Raw genomic sequence first — 18,492 nt, 5'->3', positions numbered from 1 at the left:
GTTAGTTGTTTGGTTGGTTAGTTAGTTAGTTGGTTAGTTGTTTGGTTAGTTGTTTGGTTAGTTAGTTGGTTGGTTAGTTAGTTGGTTAGTTGTTTGGTTAGTTGGTTGGTTAGTTGTTTGGTTAGTTAGTTGGTTAGTTGTTTGTTTGGTTAGTTAATTGTTTGGTTAGTTAGTTAGTTGGTTAGTTGTTTGGTTAGTTAGTTAGTTAGTTAGTTAGTTGGTTAGTTGTTTGGTTAGTTAGTTAGTTAGTTAGTTAGTTAGTTAGTTAGTTATAGTTAGTTAGTTAGTTAGTTAGTTAGTTAGTTAGTTAGTTAGTTAGTTAGTTAGTTAGTTAGTTAGTTAGTTAGTTAGTTAGTTAGTTGCTTGGTTGGCTCGTTAGCTCGATTGTTTCCTCCGTCACACAGTTGGCCAAGAAGCAGCGTCTTGTCCACACATTCAACAACTGTAACTCCTTCCTGTTAATCCTGAGGTATTACTTGGTCTTCTTGTCCTTCCTATAGCATCTATAAAGCAATAGCTCACATGTTAATCCTGAGGTATTACTTGGTCTTCTTGTCCTTCCTATAGCATCTATAAAGCACTAGCTCACATGTTAATCCAGAGGTATTATCTTTGTGTCCTAACTAGCATCTATAAAGCACTACCAAGTGTCATGGAGAGGGACCCTGTCGGCCACCCGCCCCCTGCGGACCGGTGTCCCCCAGGGCTCGGTTTTAGGACCCCTTCTCTTCTCCCTCTACACTAAATCACTGGGTAACATTATCACGTCTCATGGCTTCTCCTACCATTGTTATGCCGACGATACTCAACTCTTCCTCTCCTTCCCTCCCTCAGATATCCACGTCTCTGAGCGGATCTCGGCCTGTCTGTCCGACATATCCGCCTGGATGACGACCAACCACCTCAAACTGAACCTAAGCAAAACAGAATTGCTCTACCTGCCGGCCAAATCCTCCCCCCTAACCGACCTTTCAATCACAGTCGAGAATGCAGCTGTGACTGCGTCCCCGACCTCCAAGAACCTTGGTGTTGTCCTCGACGACCAGTTGAACTTCTCTGCTCACATCGCAGCGACGACCAGAACCTGCCGATTCCTCCTGAGCAACGTCAGAAGGATCCGCCCCTTCCTGACAAAAGAAGCCACCCAACTCCTCGTCCAATCAACAGTCATCTCCCGCCTCGACTACTGCAACGCACTGCTCGCTGGCCTCCTGGCCACTGCCACTAAGCCTCTTCAACTCATTCAGAACGCAGCGGCCCGCCTGATCTCAAACCTACCGAAGTCGGCCCATGTCACCCCACTTCTTAGGGACCTGCACTGGCTCCCCATTGCTGCACGAATCCGCTTCAAGGCCCTCGACCTAGCATACCGTGCGGCAAAGGGAACCGCTCCCGCCTACCTCCGGTCAATGGTCTCTAACTACACACCCTCAAGACCCCTACGCTCTGCATCTTCTGGCCGCCTCAGACCTACTCCTATCCAAGCTCCAGGAGGGTCATCAAAGAGAAGTCGCCTATTCTCAGTCCTTGCCCCACAATGGTGGAATGAACTACCCACCCCAGTTAGGACAGCCGAACCACGTCCAATCTTTCGCCGTCGACTAAAGACGCACTTCTTCAATCATTATCTGAATTAAAAAAATAAAAAATTAAATATCTAACCCTAACTAACCGTACTGTCATGCACTTGTCCTAATAAACTAACCTACACTGTAGCACTCAACACTTTGATGAACATTGTTGCTCAGCTGATAGAGTTGTGCCCTTCCTGATGGCTTGTCGTACAGAACTTGTAAGTCGCTTTGGATAAAAGCGTCAGCTAAATGACTAAATATAAATGTAAATGTAGCTCACATGTTAATCCAGAGGTATTACCTGGTCTTCTTGATCTTGTTCTCCAGGTTCACCTATGAGATTGCCCCTGTGTTCGTCCTCATGGAGCAGCTGACCCTGAAGAAGATGAGAGAGATCATTGGCTGGCCCGGCGGAGAGGGGGATGGGATATTCTCACCAGGTGAGAGCACAGCCCGTGGATCACCCAGAGGATTTTAACTAATGTACTCAGATTGGAACAGAAATAGCTTTGGGGCTTGTGAAGTGAACACGGGCCACCAGCCAGACATTGTGACATATCGTCAGTGTCCCCGATACCTGGCGAGGCGACGTCTTTCCTTTTTTCCATAAAACTACTCAGGCAGCTATAAGAAGGTACATTTGCTAATGGGATTCTGAATTCATCAGCTACATTTACATAATAGTCATTTAGCTGAACGCTTTTATCCAAAGCGACGTACAAGTCAACAGGAAGGGTACAACTCTGGCAGCTGAGTAACAATGTTCATCAAACAGTGTTGACACTTGGGTGCCGCAGTGTTGAGCGCATAGTAGTAGGGACATAGTAGTATAGTAGGACGAGTGCATGATAGTAGAAGACAGTAAGAAGGTTAGTGTTTCTTTCCCCCCATTTCAGATATTGAGCTACTGTTGTCATTAGAAGTCTGTTTCACGTTCTACAAACAGCAGCAACTTGATTGATTGATTGAATTGATTGATTGAAAATGTTATTAACAGATTGCAGAATGGGTACAATACAGTACAGCTCAATACACACAATTGTTACGGGGATGCAGACCAGAGAAAGACTTTCGTCTTGTTTACATCAGGGTCCCCCATTTGCACACGTTGTGAAGTTATTGAGGGTTTAATCCCCAGTCCTGCATGGGAGTTGTTGGTATAAAAGTGGATAGTATATTATTGGCACATTAAACTATCTACATTTCTATACAGAAATACGTTTGGTGAGAGTGGAGATAAACAGAGATAAACCTCCATATTATATCATAAAATTATTATTATTAGTATTATGTCATATTGTACTTGTGTCCTTCTTTATCATACACCAGTATGAATATTTATTTATTTGTTGCTAAATATCATACTGATATATTGATTTATTTGTCTCACATTTTTATATTCATAGTTAATTATATTTTTTCCTCATATCTTTCATATTCAGATAAAATAGTATCGCCTGTATGTATGTCTTTCTACTATCACCCTGCCCATACCTGTACCCCCCCCCCACCCCCCGGAATTTTCTGCAAGGGGATAAATAAAGGAATATCTTACCTTACCTTATCTCATCTTATCTTAGCATTAGCCTACCTTAGCCACAGATCAAAACCTACATCCTCTAGGCCAGGGGTTCCCAATGTTTTCAGGCCGCGACCCCCGAAATAACGGTCTCAGAGAGCCGTGACCCCCACTATTATAGGAGGTAAAAAAAAATAAAAAAATAAATAATAATGTGTGGGCGGCTAAGTGGGCAAGGCGCTCGCCACTAACACAGGAGATGCTGAGCCCAGCTCTCGGTGTTGCTTCCGGCTTGGCTGGTCGTTCATACTAATACAATTGGCAGTATTAGGGGGTGGGAAAGCCGGTGGGTGGTGATCGGACGTTGTGGACAGCGACTCCTACAGGTCGGTTGGTGCGCCTGTACAGCAGAATCAGGAAGTATCGGGGGCAGCGTGAGCCTCCCACGCGTTACTCCTCGCCAATGAGAGTGCAGGTGAAAAGATGCAACGGCTGTCTCCTCGTGTACCGGAGGGGACACGTGATGCAAGGCTTCGTCCACATTGCAGCTGACCAGTGGGAGGCATGGTCTAACAACGTTCGAGACAGGGGAGGGGAGAATTGGATAATACGAAATTGGGATGGGAGAAAAATAGAAAAATTGGGAGAAAAAGTTGATGAAAAAAAATTATAATAATAATGTAATTCTATTTTTATTTATTAATTTTGGTTTTGTTTTTATAATTGGAAATGTATGTTTGAAACATGCAAACGTTCAAACGCACATACACTAATAAGCATTGGAGGCTTTTAACCAGGGACGGACTGGGGAAGTAATTCAGGCCAGGAAATATAGTGCGAAATATAGCCCCAGTCAGGCCACTTTTTTTGGAAATCTTTTTTTTTATTATTATTTTTTTTATCATCTGGCGACCCCCCCGCGGCGGGTCGCAACCCCCTCTTTGGGAACCACTGCTCTAGGCTGTCTGACCTCTGACCTCCGACCCCTGCAGGAGGAGCGATATCCAACATGTACAGCGTGATGATCGCCAGATACAAGTACTTCCCGGAGGTCAAGACCAAAGGCATGTCGGCGGCACCCAGGCTGGTCCTCTTCACCTCCGAGCACGTGAGCCTCGTGTCTGTTGAGCCACTGGAATGAATGAATGAATGAATTAATGAATGACGTTTTTTATTTTACGGTCTTGTTTACAGACAAATCAAACACACCCGTGTGAAGTTGCAAAAAAAGAAATTACAATAAATAAATAATAGAAAATCACAAATGTACAAGGCAAGCTCGCACACAAAATCCAAAATCAACGACCGGAAAAAAGGGATAGGCTGAAGCACGTGCTTATTTTTGCCTATCGAAATATATATTTTTTATCCACTTTTTCTCCTTCTTTTTTCTATTTTTCTCCCATCCCAATTTCGCCTCGCCAATTCTCCCTTCAATTCTCCCCTCCTCTGTCTCGAACGTTGCTAGACTATGCCTCCCACTGGTCGGCTGCAGTGAGGACCAAGCCTTGCATCACGTGTCCCCTCCGGTACACGAGGAGGCAGCTGTCGCATCTTTTCACCTGTACAGCGCAATCTCTCAGTGGCGAGGAGTAACACGTGGGAGGCTCACGCTGCCCCCGTTACTTCCTGATTCTGCTGTACAGGCGCACCAACCGACCTGTAGGAGACGCTGTCCACAACGTCCAATCCCCACCCACCAGCTTTCCCACCCCTAACACTGCCAATTGTGTTAGTATGAACGACCAGGTAGCAACGCAGAGAGCTGGGCTCGAACCCAGCATCTCCTGTGTTAGTGGCGAGCACCTTGCACCTGACCGGGTGAGATGGTTTCCCAAGAATTTTTTTTTTTTTTTTTTCTTTTTTTTTTAGGCCACTGAACTTAGAAGCAGGCCAGGACAGTGTTTCTAGTTGTATTCTAAAATTCTATTTTATTGTATTATAAAATGTGACTATATGGTTTTATATTAACTTAATAAATAAACAAAAACGAAAAATCTACTTATTTCAACGAACATTTCAAACTAAATAACAGATTATGCACATAAAACGCTGAAAACAACCAAAGCAACAATAGTATTTTAATGAGGCTATTATTATTATCATTATTATTTTTCAACAAGTTAGCCCTCTCATAAATAGCACATATAAATGAATAACTAACTTGAACTAACTTAATAAAAAAAAAGACTCAGAAGAAGCTTCTATCCCCAGGCCATCAGGCTGCTAAACGAACAATAAACACTATGCAACAACCATCAAATGCACACAGCACACACACCCACACGCACACACTCACTTAAACAAACAACACACTGCAGCAGTGCAGCACCCACTCTCCACACTTTAGATCACACAAACACACTTTATATTTATTGATAAATGATTTGCACTACAACTCGTACACCTACTGTAAATTGTACCTAAATTGCACCTCATCTCATTTCTGCCTTGCACTATATAGTATTGTATATTAGTACACTGCATAGTATTGTATATTATATGGTAACTCAGTTACGTCTATTCTGCATCGAACATTGTACATATGTCTATACTGAACACTGTGACCTCATTTTTTTACTTCTAATTTACATGCTATACTATGTTATTTTATTTCATACTTATCTTGTCTTGCACAGTCTCTGGAGCGTAACAGTAAGAATCATTTTGTATAAAAGCATTCTGTACTTCTGTATGACAACTATTAAAGAAACTTGAAACTTGAAACTTGAATAGGCTTAAAGTGATATTTGGCTTAAAAAATCGGTCGCCTGGCAAAAAAAAAGAAAGAAAAGCCTGACGATGTGCATTGGGCCGCGGCTCTCTGACGCCTTATTTTCAAGTTTCAAGTTTCAAGTTTCTTTAATAGTTGTCATACAGAAGTACAGAATACTTTCATACAAAATGCTTCTTACTGTTACGCTCCAGAGACTGTGCTAGACAAGATAGTATCAAATAACATAGTATAGCATGTAATTTAGAAGAAGAAAATGAGGTCACAGTGTTCGGTATAGACATATGTACAATGTTCTGAGTTACCATATAATATACAATACTATGCAGTGTACTAATGTACAGTACTATGTAGTGCAAAGCAGAAATGGGATGAGGTACAATTTAGGTACAATTTACAGTAAGGTGTACGAGTTGTAGTGCAATCCTTCATCAATAAATATAAAGTGTGGGGAGTGGGTGCTACAGTGTGTTTGTTTAAAGTGGGTGTGTGCTATAAAGTGTGTGGAGTGGGTGCTACAGTGTGTTTGTTTAAAGTGAGTGTGTGCGTGTGGATGTGTGTGCTATGTGCGTTTGGTGGTTGTTGTTGTGTAGTGTTCATTGTTCGTTTAGCAGCCTGATGGCCTGGGGATAGAAGCTTCTTCTGAGTCTTTCTGTGCTCGCCTTGAGACTCCGGTATCGCTTGCCTGACCGCAGCAGTTCAAAGAGGCAGATGTTCGGGTGACTGGAGTCTTTAATGATTCTCTTAGCCTTGCCCTTGCAACGCTTGTTGTAAATGTTCTGGAGGGTGGGGAGCCCCCCTCCAATTGTGCGTTCGGCTGAACGTGTCACTCTTTGTAGTCTGCTTCGGTCTTGTGCAGTGCTATTCCCAAACCAGGAGGTGATGTTGCCGGTCAAGATGCTCTCTATTGTACATGAGTAGAAGTTCTTAAGGATCTTCTGACTGACTTGGAACTTCCTTAGGCGCCTGAGGAAGTAGAGGCGTTGTCGTGCCTTCTTCACAACACTGTCAATGTGTGTGGTCCATGTCAAGTCCTCGGATATGTAGGCTCCGAGGTACTTAAAGCTGTTGACTCTCTCAACCGGTGCCCCGTCGATGCTTAGGGGGCTGTAGTCCTTGACCCCCGACCTCCTGAAGTCCACAATCATCTCCTTTGTTTTGCTGACGTTCAGGGAGAGGCTGTTTTCCTGGCACCATCCCGCCAGGACCTTGACCTCTTCCAGGTAGGCCCTCTCGTCGTTGGCAGAGATCAGGCCCACCACCACTGTGTCGTCAGCAAATTTGATGATTGTATTGCTACTCCGCTGAGCCACACAGTCGTGTGTGTACAGGGAGTAGAGGAGGGGACTCAGAACACAGCCCTGGGGGGCCCCTATGTTGAGGGTGATGGATGAGGAGGTGCAGTTGCCTGCTCTCACCACCTGGGGTCTGCCAGTCAGGAAGTCCAAGACCCACTGGCAGAGGTCATAGTTCAAGCCCAGGTCCCTGAGCTTGGCTATGAGTATGGAGGGGACTATGGTATTGAATGCCGAGCTGTAGTCGATGAATAGCATTCTCACATAGTTCCCCTGCCTCTTGTCCAGGTGTGATGCTGCTGTGTGCAGCACATGGGCTATGGCGTCCTCCGTGGACCTGTTGGGGCGGTATGCAAATTGCAGGGGGTCCATGTTGATGGGGAGGGTCCCGGCCTGAAAAGTTTGGGAACCCCTGGCCTATAAGACCATGGTACTGGTCACCAAACACTCTTCCTCGCCAAAATCCCGTTCCAGTAAAAGATCCCTCAAAAAGGGAACTCAGGGCCGCTTAGAGCGGGACGCTCAGCCAATACTCATATAACTAGGTTATATACATAACCTATCGTTATATTTCATATGGCTATCGCGTCCCGCTCAAGCCTATTGAGATATGGGTTAGAGCGGACGCGAGACCCAACAGATGTACCCCCTGAGGACCCGTAAGCCCACATCAAGGGGTGCGGGGAGCCCCATCCTTCCTAACGAAGGGGGGGCGCAGTCAACTCCACCTGAGTGCGAACAAGAGGGAACTAGAACCCCTTGAACACACAGCACAGGCGGAACCACGTGTGACCTAACACACTGTGGCCCATACCCACACACTCCTGCTACCCTACCAAAGGACGGGAAGCAGGAAAGGCCACAGACCCCAGAACCGCCTGGGAGACAGAACCCCCGGTCATGTCCATGAGGTAAAACCTTACAAAGGGGCCCGAGGAGGACCATGAAGCTGCAGCACAGATGTCCTCCACCGAGGCCCCACCCAGGAGAGCGGCAGAGGCAGCCACCCCACGAGTGGAGTGCGCCCTGATGCCCCCAGGGGGATCCTGCCCAGCCAACGTGTAGCAGTGGGCAATGCCCTCGCACAACCAATGGGACAGGCGCTGTTTCGACAGTGCCTTACCGGCACGAGAACCACCGTAACAGACAAAAAGCTGATCGGTAACCCTGAGGTCCTGAGTACGGCTGAGGTAAATTCCCAAAGCACGGACCGGACATGATAGGTGAAGGCCCGCATCTAACTCACAAGTGTGAGGAGGAGGACGAAACGCCTGAACCACAATATCATGGGAGCGGAAGGAACTCCGGATATTCTTAGGCATGAAAGCAGGATTAGGTCGCAGAGTGGCACCGCAATCGGCCCGAAAAGACAGGCACTCTGGACGTACCGAGAGAGCACAGAGCTCACCCACGCGTTTAGCGGAAGTGACAGCCAGCAGGAACGCGGTCTTGAAAGACAGCCGTTCCAACGGCGCCTGCTCGAGCGGCTCAAACGGGGCCAAGGACAACCGACCGAGGACCAATTGAAGATCCCAAGTCGGAGCCAAGGAGCGTTGCACCGGCTTAACGCGTCGAGCGCCAAGCAGGAAACGCTTCACAAGAGGGTGGCTGAACAAAACAGTCCCCTCAATTCCCTCATGATAGGAGGATATAGCCGCCGCATATACCCTCACCGTCGAAGCCGACAGTCTACAAAGAAGAGACTGGAGATAACTCAGGACAGCATCCAGGGGGAAGGAGACAGGGTCCCAGCCCCCCGCCTTACACCACTCTTGGAACGCACGCCATCTGCCCACGTAAACCGTGACAGTGGAGGGAGCATGCGCACACCGGATGGTATCAACCACCGAAGGGTCCATCCTCTCCAGACTCACCCTCCCACCAGCCACACCAACAGCCGTTGGCCCAACATCGGAAACTGGAACAGTGACCCGTCGTGCTGTGAGAGGGCCGTCGCCAACCAAGGAATGACCCAAGGAGGAGCGACCAGAAGCTGGATCAAGACCGGGAACCATACTGACTTGCCCCGGTCCGGCGCGACCAGGATCACGTCCTGCGCTCCCTCCGTATCCGCTCCAACAGCTGACTCAACAGCTGTACAGGAGGAAAGGCGTACAGAAGACCGGGTGGCCATGGAAAGGTCGAGAAGGCATCCACCCCCTAGGGGGGATGATCTGCTCGACTGAGCGAGAACCACAAGGGGCACTTGTGAGAGCGTCGGCACGCAAACAGATCTACCGAGGCCTCCCCGAACCGATCCCAGATCTGTCTGACAATGTCGGGGTGGAGTTCCCACTTGTCGTAATGAGGACCGCCCCGAGACATCATATCCGCCCCCATATTCTCTGTACCAGGAATGTGGAGCGCCCTCAGACTGCGCAGCCTGCGAGATGCCCATAGCCAAAGTTCGACCGCCGCCCGGACCAGGCGGATGAAACGAGTCCCACCCTGCCTGTTGATATACGCTGCTGCCGTCATACTGTCCGTCCTGACCAAAACGTGTTCGCCTACCACCAGGTGGTCGAACTGTTTGAGGACCAGGAGGACCGCCTCCAACTCCAACACATTGATATGCAGGGCAGCTGGGCCAGCATGACCCGTCCAGCTGCCCCCCACTGCATGGGTCCGACACATCCCTCCCCAACCCGTGAGAGAGGCGTCGGTGAAGACCGTGACGTGTGAGCTCCTGCTGCCTATGGGGACCCCAATGGTGAGGATACCCAGCCTCCTCCAGTGGGCGAGATCTCCCCATATCGACAAAGGAACCGTCAACCGTTTCCTTTTGTCCCTCACCGGATCTATTCTCATAGAGAGAACCCACCTCTGTATCCTCCTCATGAAGAGGAGGCCAAGAGGAACCACCGTGTGAGCAGATGCCATAATGCCTAGCAGACGCATCACTTGCAGCGCCGTGACCGTCCCTCCCAGACGGAAACCCCCGAGCGCGTGACGGAGAACCACCCGACGCTGCTCCGAGAGGGTTGCAATCATGGGCCTTGACCTCAACGTCAAGCCCAAGTACTCCACCTGTTGACTGGGAAGAGGGGTACTCTTCTTCCAATTCACAGCAAAACCCAGGTTGGTGAGGAATTCCACCACCAGCCTGGTATGAGACCTGGCAACCTCCTCCGAACGACTGAGGAGTAGAATGTCGTCGAGATAGAATAGAACTCGTAACCCCCGACGACGTAAGGGCTCCAGTGCAGTCGCCACGCACCTGGTGAATGTGCGGCGAGCCAGAGAATAACCGAACGGCATCCTCTGGTACTCGTACGCTACGCCCTGAAACAGGAACCGTAGGAATTTCCTGTGAGGAGGGTAAATGGGGATGTGAAAATACGCATCCTTCAGGTCTATGGAGGTGAACCAGTCTCCCCTCCTGACAGCAAGCAGAAGGAGTTTGACGGTCAACATTCTGAACGGTCTCGCTACAATCAACCGATTGAATGCGGACAGATCCAGTATAGGTCTGACCCCCCCTGTTTTCTTGGGTACCAGAAAATAACGGGAGTAGACGCCTGACATCGCCTCCTCTCTCGGAACCACGACGACGGCCTGCTTCGCCAACAGAGATTGGATCTCGTCGGCCAGGGCTGTCACTGCTTCTGACCCTGACAATAGGGTCGGCACCAAACCTGAGAACGGAGGGTGGGGTTGTGCGAACTGCAAAACAAGCCCCTCCCTCAACGTTCTCTCTATCCACCCCTCCAAACGGCATTCTTGTCGCCATATGTGAAAATAATCCCACAGCGCACCCGCCTTCAACTGACGCTGGGCCGCAAGGAACAGTAGATAGTTGGCCCGGTCCCTCCCGCTGTGCGACGCACCCAAGGGGGGACCCCGACAGAAAGGGCCGGTTTGATCCGGGAGAAGCTGTCATCAAACTGGTTGACACACACCCCCCCCCTGAACACCCCTCTAGCGCATGCTGAGGAGTTGTTCCGCAGCTAGACACGCAAGGCATGAGGACCCCATGGGCTCCTACACGCCGAAGCCCTGCAGTGATATTGCTACCACCCAAATCACGCCCGCCTCTCCTTTGCAGACCACTGCCGCTGTGACGGGAGTGGGAGACATCAGCACGATACCCCGCCTGGCGAAGGCGAAGCCGGGGTAACCCCTGCTGTGCATTCAACAGAAGAGGCCTCGAGTCCCCCAGCTGACCACTGTAGCTAGTGGCAGCTGTAACACCAGGCTCATCCAACACACAACGTGTGGTGCAGGAACCACGCGACGGAACATTCTCACGGACAGACCCAGGCTCAGCCATCAACTGGGTGTCAGCCCCTGTCCCCATGAGAAGTGAAGAATGGGGCCGCATACGCTTCAATGAAGGTTCGCGGCAAACAGCCAAAGGAGAACGATCAGAGCCCCGCTTCCGTGGGTAACAGAGAGAGGATTGAACGGGGAGCGGGCTGCTCGCGGCAAAGTGACGACGGCTTGTTTTACCAAACTCGAATTCACCCAAAATGGCCGATCCCTCGGCCGCCAAGGCTGTCGGCCTTGTGGTACCCTGTTGACTCTCCACCCAGGGCACCACTGGCGGGGGAAACATGGCCGCCTGTCGAGGATCTCGCCACAGTCGTTGACGAGACCGTGCTCCCACCTCTGGCTGCACAGCGTGAGGCGGTGTAGGACCCAGATCAACAACCGCCTGCGCCTCCACAGAATGCCCAAAAAGACTATATGTGGAAAAAGGAGTCGTGAGGAGAGAAAACCTATCCTCTTCCCCAAGAGGAGATTGCTCCAACCAAACATGCCTAACAACCAACGTTGATAGCATCCTAATCCTCCCCGCAGTTATAGCTTGCGACTGAGTCAAGATCTCTATAACACCACAAACATGCAACATGTTTACAATGTCGGCTGGACCCAAAGTCCTACTACCCAACGCCAATATGGATAGGAAACTAGCCAGCTGGCCATAACACTGGCCGCCGCAAAATACCATCCTGTAGCAGTATACAACTCATCCGTCCATACTGCCACCCTCCGAGCCGATTCGCTATCAAGCATCGGCCGGGCGGGACGTCGTTCATCCCCGCCGGGGCACAGGAACAAAGCTACCTGGCTGCTTAGCCACGGTACACCCGGCCTGCACCCTGTTGTTAGCCCGTTCACCTGTAAAAAAGGTAAATAGGACTCAGCGAAACCCCCCACATCAACCACCGACTGACCTTCATCAATGAAGCTGGTAAGAGGAGGGAAAAGCGGTACGACCCATTTCAGCGTCAACGTTAGCATTAGCAGAAGTAGCAGTAGTAGCATTAACGTTAGCAGCGTGCTCCAGGATTGCCAGGAAACCGTCCACTGCAGTGGAACGATCACCAAGCCGCCCCGGCCCTGGCGCCGAAACATACTCCACAGCATTACCAATACTGACAATGATGCCTAATGACACAGGCCTTACCTTTGTACAAGCCGACTTGATAGTCAAACCTTGTACGCTGCCCCTCGGTCTGCCGTCGTCAGCCGAGGAAACATCAGCACCGGCCCAATGTGTCGCTGAAACATGCTCCGAAGATGCCAGGGAAAACCAAACCTCCGGTAAGCTTTCAACATTACGAACCTTCTCTAATCTTTTCATACTACTAGTTACATACGGTGCACAGCATCCAATATGATGGAACGAAAATAGAGGAAGGGTGTTTGGTGACCAGTACCATGGTCTTATAGGCTACGCCTCCATAGAGGCGGGACCCGGTCAGGTGTGGGTGCATAAGTTGTTTCGTGGTGGTGTACAGTAGGTACAAGGAGATAAGGGGTATCTCAATAGGCTTGAGCGGCACACGATAGCCATACGAAATATAACGTTGATTAATGTCCTTGAGTGCCATCATCCACTTCAATGACAGCGTTAAAAACGCATAATCTATGTTTTAAATTATGGCTATGTGTCTAATCTGCCCGTCGCTTATCAATGACTTGTGTCAACATTGTCGAAACGGATTTTTTCCGGAAAATAGAAATATTCCCTCATAAACGGCATTTATTGGAATATTCTCGAATACACTAGACACGTTGTCATTTGTCGGCCTATTTATGAATCGTTTTCAAATAAACGCTAGATTATCGATAGTATATGTGTACTTATGCACGCTATAGAAGCGAGCTGAGAAACCGATTCTCTCATTTCCTCAACATCACACAAACACACACACACACACACACACACACACACATACACATACGGGACACGCTGTTATCTCAGTGAATACAGCTCTGATTATCCTAAAAATGGTAACATAGACTCCTTACCTTAGATCAGATGTTCTCCAAAAAGATTATTCCAATTCCTGATCACCATTCCAAATATCGATCGCGTTTATTGATTGATTATTGGCTGCTGTAAATATATATTCCAGGCTGCTTTCCAACTCACAATCACTTCTTTTTTTTATGTTTATCTTTTTTTTATTGGAATAATTAGTACATTTATACATTTCAGTTATCCAAATTATACAACTTCCATTTCCTTCCCCATTCCTATCCCCTAATCCCACCCATCCCACCCAGTGAGGGCGACGACAAACATACATGTAAAAAAAAAAAAAAAAAAAAAAAAATAAGAGATCAAATAAAAATAAAAAATATAGAAATTTAAATAATTAAACAAAAGTACAGATGTGGCAGACAAAGCTACGCAAAAAAAAATAATGGAAAATTAAAAGAAAGCAAAAGGGGAAAAAAATATATATATATATATATAATAATAATATATAATATAAATGATACTCTCCATTTTGGTAGCGTGATTTCCAGATGGTGAAACAAATAAAATGGAAAGTAAATTTAACACCCTTAGCAGACCACCACAATGCCATCTCCCCAGCCATGCGTGGGCTAGCAGTGTCATGAAGGTAGATAGGGGGAGGAGGGGGGTCATGGGGTCCCATGTTTGGGTGGAGTCATTTGGGTTTTGAAACGAGATAGGAAGGGCTGCCATGTTTTGTGGAAGATATCTGTGTGGCCTTGTGTTGTAAATCTGATTTTCTCTATGTATAAGAGACATGACATCCCTCATCCAGTGTAAGTGTGAAGGGGGAGTGGCTGCCTTCCAGTTGAATAGGATGAGGCGTCTGGCAATGAGTGAGGCAAAGGCCATGGCATTGGATTGCCCAATAGATATTGCAGCGTTTTCCAGTGTTAAACCAAATAGTGCAATAAGAGGGCATGGGTCAATATTCATAAAAAATATATCTGAGTAAGATTTAAAAATGGATGTCCAGAAAGGGGCCAGTACTGGACAATGCCAAAACATATGAATAAGTGAGCCAGGGGCTTGGTGGCACCGGTCGCATGTGGGATCCATGCCTGGATTTATCTTCGCCAGTCTAGTCTTTGACCAATACAGACGGTGGAGGAGCTTGAACTGTATCAATGAATGGCGGGCACATATTGAAGAAGAGTGTACATTTACATTTACATTTAGTCATTTAGCTGACGCTTTTATCCAAAGCGACTTACAAGTTCTGTACGACAAGCCATCAGGAAGGGCACAACTCTATCAGCTGAGCAACAATGTTCATCAAAGTGTTGAGTGCTACAGTGTAGGTTAGTTTATTAGGACAAGTGCATGACAGTACGGTTAGTTAGGGTTAGATTTTTTTTTTTTTTTTTTTTTTTTTTAATTCAGATAATGGTTGAAGAAGTGCGTCTTTAGTCGACGGCGAGTGTATTCGGGCAAGGGCGTTTTCCCATTCTTTGTCTGTAAATTGATGATTTAGATCGGACTCCCAGTTTTGTCTTATAGCCAATACTGAGGAGGGTAGGGATAGGGATATTGAGCCTTTGCTTACAGCCTTCACCTCCAAGATGCGATTGATCAAAGTTTTTGGAGGTGTATGGGGGAACTGGTCAAATTTGCTCTTAACAAAATCACGTATCTGTAGATATCTGAAAAAATGTGTTTGTTTTTTCAACTCGCAATCACTTCTGATCAGATCCCTCGCCAGCATAATGGAGCCAGTTGGCTCCCCCCACACAGATCCACCAGTATAATCGAATGGCCTGCAGTTACACAGGGATAGACGATAGGGGGCGGTATTTTCCCATCGGAGCTCCTAGAGGGGCTGCTGTACCAACGGGAGACTCGGTTGATGAAATATGAATCGCTAATAAATAAAAAAAAAAAGACAATTCGCGTCGTCGGCACTCAACGGGGGGCATGATAAGACGACATAACACGTTGCTGGCACTCAAAGTGTTAAGGCTTTTTTAAATCTCCCCTGAGAAGTACACAACTTCAACCCGTCACTAAGGCTATTCCATAATTTAACTCCCAAAATTTTAAATACATATAGCTTTTACATTAGTTCTTACCTTTTTACATGTTTTAAGAATACACAACCCTCTTAAATTATACTTCCCTTCTCTTGGTTGAAAGAGACATTGCATACAAACTGGTACGCTTTTACTCTTAGCACAAAAAACTATTTCCAAGGTTTTTATGTACACAATATCTACACATTTTAATGTGCAGAGCCACTACACACTGTGTCGTATTAAACTACTAAACTACACACTGTGTTGTATATTAAACTACTAAACTACACACTGTGTCATATTAAACTACTAAACTACACACTGTGTTGTATTAAATGACTAAACTACACACTGTGTCGTATTAAACTACTAAACTACACACTGTGTTGTATTAAACTACTAAACTACACACTGTGTCTATTAAACTACTAAACTACACACTGTGTTGTATTAAACTACTAAACTACACACTGTGTCATATTAAACTACTAAACTACACACTGTGTTGTATTAAATGACTAAACTACACACTGTGTTGTATTAAACTACTAAACTACACACTGTGTTGTATTAAACACTACACACTGTGTTGTATTAAACTACTAAACTACACACTGTGTTGTATTAAACTACTAAACTACACACTGTGTTGTATTAAACTACTAAACTACCTGTTCTTTCAGAGCCACTACACACTGTGTTGTATTAAACACTACACACTGTGTTGTATTAAACTACTAAACTACACGCTGTGTCGTATTAAACTACTAAACTACACACTGTGTCGTATTAAACTACTAAACTACACACTGTGTCGTATTAAACTACTAAACTACACACTGTGTCATATTAAACGTGTCGTATTAAACTACTAAACTACACACTGTGTTGTATTAAACTACTAAACTACTAAACTACACACTGTGTTGTATTAAACTACTAAACTACACACTGTGTTGTACTAAACTGTGAGAACTGGAGTCTGGAGCACAGCCCAATTGCTGAATACACGAGAGGAGAAAGGAGCGGTTTCAAGGGTGTTTAATGGAAATTGAGCAACACAGGAATTGGGGGGAAATAGAACGGGGTTAATGTTCTGTCCTGTGGCTGCCACGGCGGCAGTGAGCGAGCAAGCGGTCCTGGTGCTTGTCGGGGGAGCTGCTGGGTGGCAGCGGGTGAATAGGTGTTCCTCTTCGGGAACAGGTGACGTCCAGACAGGGACGCTGGAGCTGCTGGGTGGCAGCGGGAGAATAGATGTTCCTCTTCGGGAACAGGTGACGTCCAGACAGGGACGCTGGAGCTGCTGGGTGGCAGCGGGAGAATAGATGTTCCTCTTCGGGAACAGGTGACGTCCAGACAGGGACGGCGGTCCTTTGGGGCACAGGAGAGAAACGCGTTAGAGTAAGCCAATACACGGAGGGTATCTAGCAGTAGAGCTTGTGGCAGAGACGTCGTACCTGGGCAGTGTTAATTAATACCACGACAGCTTCTGGTCAGCGTCGAGGTGTAGATATAGTCCCCTCATCAGGGGAGGATAGGGTGCAGCTGGGGAGAGTGGGGTGCTTGCCCGTGTGTGAATTAGGGGGATGGAATACAGCTGGGTGAATGAGGGTGAAGGAAGGGGTGACTGAAGAAAGAGAGGATGATGAGGAGTGCGCAGTGGATAGAGAGGGGGATGAAGAGGAGCGTGTGGAGGACGTGAGGGGAAAAGGAGGGGGAGTGAAGTAGGCCTGTGCTGTGATTATGACAGCCACACCGTGTTGTATTAAACTACTAAACTACACACTGTGTTGTATTAAACTACTAAACTACTAAACTACACACTGTGTTGTATTAAACTACTAAACTACACACTGTGTCGTATTAAACTACTAAACTACACACTGTGTTGTATTAAATTACACACTCTGTTGTATTAAAGTACTAAACTACACACTGTGTTATATTAAACTACACACTGTGTTGTATTAAACTACTAAACTACACACTGTGTTGTATTAAATTACACACTGTGTTGTATTAAAGTACTAAACTACACACTGTGTTATATTAAACTACACACTGTGTTGTATTAAACTACTAAACTACACACTGTGTTATATTAAACTACACACTTTGTTGTATTAAACTACTAAACTACACACTATGTTGTATTAAACTACTAAACTACACACTGTTTTGTATTAAACTACTAAACAAACTACTAAACTACACACTGTGTTGTATTAAACTACTAAACTACACACTGTGTTGTATTAAACTACAAAACTACACAATGTGTTGTATTAAACTACTAAACTACACACTGTGTTGTATTAAACTACTAAACTACACACTGTTGTATTAAACTACTAAACTACACACTGTGTTGTATTAAACTACACACTGTGTTGTATTAAACTACTAAACTACACACTGTTGTATTAAACTACAAAACTACACACTGTGTTGTATTAAACTACTAAACTACACACTGTGTCGTATTAAACTACTAAACTACACACTATGTTGTATTAAACTACTAAACTACACACTGTGTTGTATTAAACTACTAAACTACACACTGTGTTGTATTAAACTACTTGACAAACTACTAAACTACACACTGTGTTGTATTAAACTACTAAACTACACACTGTGTTGTATTAAACTACTAAACTACCTGTTCTTTCAGAGCCACTACACACTGTGTTGTATTAAACTACTAAACTACACACTCTGTTGTATTAAACTACTAAACGACACACTGTGTTGTATTAAACTACAAAACTACACACTGTGTTGTATTAAACTACTAAACTACACACTGTGTTATATTAAACTACACACTTTGTTGTATTAAACTACTAAACTACACACTATGTTGTATTAAACTACTAAACTACACACTGTGTTGTATTAAACTACTAAACAAACTACTAAACTACACACTGTGTTGTATTAAACTACTAAACTACACACTGTGTTGTATTAAACTACAAAACTACACACTGTGTTGTATTAAACTACTAAACTACACACTGTGTTGTATTAAACTACTAAACTACACACTGTTGTATTAAACTACTAAACTACACACTGTGTTGTATTAAACTACACACTGTG

At 46.0% G+C, this 18,492-nt stretch overlaps 1 protein-coding gene across 1 annotated transcript in view; it reads left to right on the top strand.

The window, feature by feature from the left end:
* LOC311229314 (glutamate decarboxylase 1) overlaps positions 1-18,492 on the top strand; it is a 102,784-nt gene that overhangs the window by 39,982 nt on the left and 44,310 nt on the right. Inside the window, exons 4-5 of the mRNA XM_084315389.1 lie at positions 1,902-2,014; positions 4,086-4,201. Of these exons, the coding sequence (XP_084171515.1) occupies positions 1,902-2,014; positions 4,086-4,201 (229 nt within the window). The remainder of the gene's footprint in view (positions 1-1,901; positions 2,015-4,085; positions 4,202-18,492) is intronic.

This window comes from Notolepis coatsorum (assembly GCF_963971535.1).
Source record: "Notolepis coatsorum genome assembly, chromosome: 5".
In the NCBI taxonomy this organism is placed as follows: Eukaryota; Metazoa; Chordata; class Actinopteri; order Aulopiformes; family Paralepididae; genus Notolepis; species Notolepis coatsorum.
Note: the sequence above shows the minus strand (reverse complement) of the source record. Positions and strands in the feature narration are given on the sequence as shown.